General features: G+C 54.1%; 1 protein-coding gene across 2 annotated transcripts in view; it reads left to right on the plus strand.

Annotated features, from left to right (window-relative positions):
• Positions 1–1,421, plus strand: part of RBFOX2 (RNA binding fox-1 homolog 2) — a 253,002-nt gene extending 251,581 nt beyond the window's left edge. Inside the window, exons 14-15 of one of the 2 annotated variants that reach the window (XM_019625527.1) lie at positions 50–125; positions 952–1,421. In XM_019625527.1, coding sequence (XP_019481072.1) covers positions 50–125; positions 952–959 — 84 coding nt within the window. In that variant the 3' untranslated portion in view covers positions 960–1,421. Of the gene's footprint in view, positions 1–49; positions 126–951 lie in introns of those variants that run through there. The other variant, XM_019625529.1, reaches the window with a different exon arrangement.
• Positions 1,422–6,616: the final 5,195 nt, after the last annotated feature.

The raw sequence follows: 6,616 nt of genomic DNA on the forward strand, positions 1-6,616 counted from the left end.
TCTTTGGCCTGTGTGTATTGATCCCCACCCCTGTTGCCTCCTCCTAAAGATACAACTTGGATTTGACTCCTTAAGATGGAAAAAAGACGGCGACAAACCAGCGGTGCTTCCTGGTGGGCCAGGAGGTCAGTGAGGCAGAGGCCGGGGCTGTGCGAGCTTCTCTCGGTGGCTTCCTCCAGCTCATGAGCTCTGGTCTTTGCAGAAGCTGCTTCTCATGCTTCCGCTTCTGGAAACCCCTTTCAGGTTCACTACCTCACCTTGCACCCTCTCTCCCGGACTCCTAGCTGCTGCCCTCACCAGGCCTCAGGCTGCCGGCCCCCAGGGTCCAGTCAGCCCACCCCACCTTCCTGCCTGCTGCCGGCCACTGCTTTCCCCTGGCCCTGGGCCACCTCCTTACCTGTGGGAAGTGCCCCTCCAAGAGTCCTGCCTGACCCTTTTCTTTCTTACCTGTGCTTTCTCAACTGTCCTTCCTGCCAGCCATCCCCAAATCTCTGACCTCCTTTGTGAATCTCCAACTCCTTAACCTTGTGCTAAGAAGCAAGAAGCTTCCCATTTCATGGAGAAGATGGAAGCCATCACTCAGGGTCTCCCCAAATGAATTTTTGTTACCAAAAAGAATATAGACACCTACTTGGGTCCACACCCATTATTTCTCCTCCTTCCTGTTCTACTGGAAGAGGCGTTCTTCCTGTCTGGAGCTGACCCCTCACTTGAGCTCTGCGTCCCATCCTGTCCCTCTTCGGGGACCTTGCTTTGTTGTCCCCTGCTGCGTGGTTAACCTTTCCCTTCTAGTCCCTATGGCAAGTGAACGTGCTTAGATCTTTTAACACGTTAAAAAGTAATTTTGCAAGATCCCAAGTCCTCTCCGTGGCAAGCTTCTGGAGTAAGTGTCTGCCCGCCAAGTCCACTAACTTGCCCTTCACCCCGCTGCCGTCTGGCTTCTCCCTCCAGGACCCTGAAGCGGCCCCCTTGTGATGACAGCAAATGGACCCTTCTGGGTGTGCTTGACCATCGGCATTCCACACTGCGGCGTATTCTCAGGACCCTTCCACTTGCGTGTCGGACTGTGACAGGCCGAGGGGTGTGAGTTTCTCCACTACTGCCACCCAGTGCAAGCCAGCATGCCTGGCACGGCCCCTTAACTGGCTCTCCTGCTCCCACTGTTTGCCTGGCAGCACCCAGGTCTCTAAACAGCCACTGGTGCCACGTCCATTGTGTCATGATGTACTTCTAGACAAAACAGCCCTGGTCAGCTCCGAGCCCTTGTCCCTTCTGTAAGGACCTAGGTAACGGTCCCTGCTGGTTGGTTTGTCTCCCTGTAGTAGGATGTAAACACCTGGGCACCAGGAGCTTTGATCTGTTCACTGCTGTATCTCCAGGGCCTGACACACAGAAACATTCAATAAATCTCTGTTGAATTACTTTTCTCAGTTTTTTGCGCAAAGAGAGAGACAGCTCCCACCCGCCTCCCTCCATATTGCCGCCCCAGCAGTAATAGCGGACCCTACCGGAGCACGGTTGAGGGCCCTTCACCTACATGAGTCTGGTCTTCCCAGGCAGCCCTGAGGCGGGTGCTTGCTGGGGACTGGGGCTGGGGGGCACTCCTCAGGCATTTTTGGCTGGTCTTGCCAGGTGTGCCGCCAGCAAAATCCTGACTGCTGCGCCCCGAGGCTGTGTTTGCAGTGAGGAACCTGGAGGCATGAGGTAACGTATCCCGCTGGGACAGAGCACAAGCTTGCTTACTACCTGCTAAGTGGGTCCTCAGTGTTCCTCGGCTGCAGTGCAGACCTACTGTGAGTGCAGCATCCATGTGGGCCCACGTCACGTTTCCCCACACCCCATGCTCATGCTGCCCGCTGTGCCATGCGCAGTAAAGGGCTTTATCTCGGACCTACTCTTGTACCTTCTGCCAGAATCCATGAAACAGTCCATGAGCCCCAACACGCCGGAAGCACTTGGTCACTGTCAGAGTGGCCCGACCTCTGCTTCCAGTGTCTTCCTTGTCTAGGCAGTCCATTCTCTACACTGTCACCTGGATCCTCCTAAAATACGGCCATATCATATGGCCAGATCAAAACCCTTGAGAAATCCCCATTTCCCAGAGTCCCCAATTCCTCCCGATGGCACCGAAGGCCTCCACGCTGCACTCGGGGCTCAGGCAGCCTCACCCGCCTGGTTTCTGTGTAGCCTCTCCCCTGTCAGGGCCTGTTCCCAGACAAGCCGTGCTTCCTCACCCCTTCCTTCTGCTCCTCGACCCCTTCCAAGCGAAGTGGTCCTCACCCTTCAGGGCTCAGCTCAGGTGGCACCTCCTGCCCTCTGCTCCCCAGCACCCACACTCCTCTGGGATAGCGCCTGCCATGCTGACCCCTGCTGTCAGGCTGAGAGGGGCTGCTCCTGGCCTAGCCTGACAGCATCCAAAGACAAGCCATCTTTAGCGCCTCGTGTGCTCTCCACACATCATGTTTTATTGGCTTGAACCGCTTCCACTCCCCAAACTCTTCCTGTTTGACTGACTGAGGCTTTTCTTCGGCTCAAGCTCAGTCGTGGCATGCCGCATCTATTAATCACATGAACATGGGTTGGCGACGTGTGTTGGCACCCCTGGAAAACAAGACCGGGAGCAGCTGGATTTTCTGTTAGGGAATGTGTGCCTGTCTTTTCCTCACCAGTCCAGAGGTCAAAGGACCAAATTAATCATGCCCGGTTTCCCGGGGCACCTGCTGGAGTTCCCATCATGTAATCTGTCCCAAAGGTGCCACAGAAACACAGACGGGGACCACACAGCCAGAGATATGCCAGGCACGGACCCAGGGTGTGCTTCTGAGAGTGAAACCCACACTTCATCCCCAAGGATTGTATGTCACATGCAGGCTGACGCTTAGGACGGGGCAGAAAGCTGGTTCCGGGCCTCAGGATCCCATTTCTGTGTCTCCATCGATGGTCCTTGGACTGGACCCTCACTCTCCATGCTCCCAAGCTGCCAGTGGCTGTTGTGATGGCAACCAATGACATGCTTTTCGGTTTGAAGGGAGGACTGGGTTCTAGGCTTCTGTTTCTCTCCGGGCCGCAGCACACTGTGTGCTCTTGGTCAAGCCCCTGCCTGCCTGCGCCACAGCGTCCCCATCTGTGGGATGTGCCGATAGATCAGATATTCTGTGGGGTCCTTCCCAACGTTGAATGCTGATTCCATATTGTTGGAATTCCAATCCATAATGGGACTTATCTCTCCGGGTGAAATTCAGGCCGAGACAGAAGTTGAGTCCCAGGAATGGGGCCAGTCCAGTCATGTGTTCCCACCCATGTGTGCGTCTTCCCCGTGGAGCAAAATCCCTTCTCCTCAGTGAATAAAAGTCCTGTAAGAAGCCTCCGCGGGGCAATGATGCAAATGCTTTGACCAAGTGGTATCAAAAGCTGGCACCGCCAGTAGCTTGTCTGGAAAAGGATGCATCCGTTTTTGGAAACTACCTGATCTACTTCTAGGCCGTACATTGGAGGTTCTCAACCAAACAGGTAAGTCGGAACCACCATTTACAAACGGAGGCTGCATGCCCTGAGGTTCTGACTCCGCTGGCCAGGCGAGGGCTGGGCGTCTGGATTTTGTAAAGATGCCAAAGGTGCCACTAAACGTGCACCCTGCCTGGAAACTGGCACACAAAATGATTTGGGATTCTGCCATCTCCGAGGCTGGAGGCTTCCACAGGTCTCCTGAGAGACAGAACGGGAAAGCTCTTTAAGAAAGGCTGGCATCGATGTCTCAGTGTTGGTTCACTGTCACAAGTGTACCAGGCTGGTGTGGGCTGGGGGAGGGCGTGTGTGAGAACACGCTCAATTTTGCTCTAAAGCTGCTCTGTAAAATAAAGACTTAACTACAAAGATAACGCAGGGAAGGGGAGCAGCTCGGCTGTCACGGGGTCAGTGGCCAGCTGCATTCACGGGCCATGGCTCTGTGCATCTCAGCCAGATCGCTCTTCCTAAACACATCTGGTCTCAGATTATCTCCCGATAATCTGGAAGAGTTTCTGTGATCAGTGAGCAAGATTCTGAATCCCTTAGCCAGGCACTGAAGACACCTCACAGTTCTAGCCTCAAACCATCTTTCCAGGCTTAGAATCAAGAACGAGGAACCCAAACTGAAAGAGACCTTACAGGTCACCCCCACTAGATTATAAGCTCCGTGAAGGCAGGGACTTGGTCCTGTTCGTCACCACGAGCTAGAACATGACCGAGGTCCCCAAAAGCAGGGACCTAGAATGCCATCTGACTCAAGGTAGGTGTGCAGGGTCCCCTCCCCCACCCAACCCCTCCCATGCTTTTCACACTAACCCCTGCCATGCCATCCCTCCCTGCCGCCTATTCCCCTCAAGGCCATCTCTCTGTGCACATCCCCAGCATGCTCCAGCCCCGCCATCCCTCTTGCCTCTGAGCTCTCGGGCACTGACTTGATTCCTACCACACTCGGCTTTGTGCTGCGTCGTTTTGAATTCCTCGAGGCCAGGACTGCGCTTCGTGCGGCTCTGTCTCCAGGCCAGACGCAGACCTGGCGCTCCCGGCGTCCCTAGCGGTTCCTCCCAGCAGAGCCCTGTGTAGTTCTCCCCACACTGACCGGAGTGTAGATCCACTTTCTCCACACAAGATGGAGCTCCTGAGCCAGACGAGGAGAGGATGTGCCTGAGAAAGTCCACCCACTTCAAGCCGGTCAGCTCCTCTGCTCTGAGGCTCAGTATTTGTTGAAGTATTTAAGAGTGTGGGCTCTAGAGTCAACTTATCTGGATTTGAAACCTGGCCCACCACTTCCTCTGGCAAGTGGCTTAGCATGCCTCAGTGTTTTCTTCTGTAAACTGGGGATATTAATAGTCCCTACTTTATGCACCGTTGAGGTAAGGATTTTAAAAGTTAATATATGTCACATGCTTAGAACTATATGGCACAGAATATTTGCTCAGTAAGTGTTTTTGCATTATTAGTATCACTATTGTTATCATTGTTATTAAGAGTATAACCCACAGGCATGAGCCCCGGTCTCCAGACAACCACTCCAGGCTCCAGTGACGGGACAGTGACCGGGACTTGGAACCTTAAGTCCTCAACATGCCCTTAACCACCCAATTATAACTGGTCAATTCCTTTATTCCCTGCACTGCCCACTTCCTTGGGAAACTGAGGCACAGAGAAGTCGTGGAGTTAGGTCGTGTGTGGAGGAAGTAGTGGAGCCTGGATCAAACCCAGGAAGAACGGGCAGCTTTGATTGTGTTGTGCCCGGGGACTTGCACGGAGCCCGGCATTCACGGAGTGGGCCCTGGGCTGCCGTCCACCTTTCTCCACCGAGTGGAGGGTATTTCATTCCTTACCCCATAGCTCACTCTACATCTGTCCCTCGAGTCAAAGTCGTGGACTTGTAGAGGTGAGCGTGCGCCTTGAAGATCAGGTAGCCCAGCCTTCTGTTTGGCCAATAGGAACAACAGGCCCAGAGGAGCTAAGGAAGGACTACACGGCCAGACGTAGACAGTGACACACCTGAGGAGCCTCTTGTCCAGATGCTGCCTTGCTGGTGTTTGGACGTCTCTGCTGGATGGAAAGAACAAAAGCATAGAATGGCCTTTCCAGAGAAATGGTAAGTTCTTCAAAGTCGGGGCCTTGGGCTTTTCTGTCTTTTGTGCCGGCTCCTGGGTCCTGCTCCAGAGTGCTGTTCACTGGGAGGCATTCGATACCTGCGTCCTGAGTGTCCTTCTCTAAGCAGAGCCCAGGCTGAGTGAATGTCACACACCAGGGGTGGGTCCCGTGCCTTCACATACAAAATCTCGTTTGATCTTCACCATATTCTTGACCTGTTGTTATCATCTGCATTTTATAGATGAGAAAACAGACTCAGTGAGGTCAGCCTGGCCTGACCACACACAGGGAGAAATGGCTGGGGGTCCTCGTGGGGGACCCCACACACAGGGATCGACTGAGGACTGGTGCGGAGAGGGCTGGCCCACAGGCACAGGAGGAGCCCAGGCGAAGAGAGACAGGTGGCGAGCTCTGTGGGTGTGGGTGGGCAGAAGGCCGCCCAGCTCCAGCTCAGCTCTCCACTGGCCGCTCCCGAGGCTCACAGCAAGGCCCTGTCTCCTACCTCTCTCCCTTGAGCTTCCTTGAGGGGCCACCTGGCTCTGCAACCAGCAGAGGGCAGGTGTGAGAAGTACTCTCAGAATCACCATCACGCCTTGGTTCCTTCTGGGTTCTGGAACTGACTTCCTGGTTCACAGATGGCAAATTCCCATTTCGAAAGCCAGGATTCTAGGTACTCAAAAAGTTGTTTCTCTTGGAACATTAAGACCAGAAGTCAGCAAACTGTCTGTGAAGTGCCAGATAGTAAATACTACAGGGTTTTCAGGCCACACATTCTCTGTCACAACTTCCCTGCCATTGTAGCAGGGAAGCTACCAGAGACGGCACATAAATGAATGGGCATGGCGGTGTTCTAATAAAACTTTATTTACAGGGCCGGCCGAGTGGCGCGTTGGTTAAGAGCTGGCTTTGGACGCCAGAGGACCCCGGTTCGGATCCCACATATGAGGGCCAGTGACACTGCCCTCTACAGCTAAGATGTTGAATAACAGCTCAACCTGGAGCTGGG

This window comes from Hipposideros armiger, unplaced genomic scaffold (genome assembly GCF_001890085.2).
Source record: "Hipposideros armiger isolate ML-2016 unplaced genomic scaffold, ASM189008v1 scaffold_633, whole genome shotgun sequence".
Taxonomy (NCBI): Eukaryota; Metazoa; Chordata; class Mammalia; order Chiroptera; family Hipposideridae; genus Hipposideros; species Hipposideros armiger.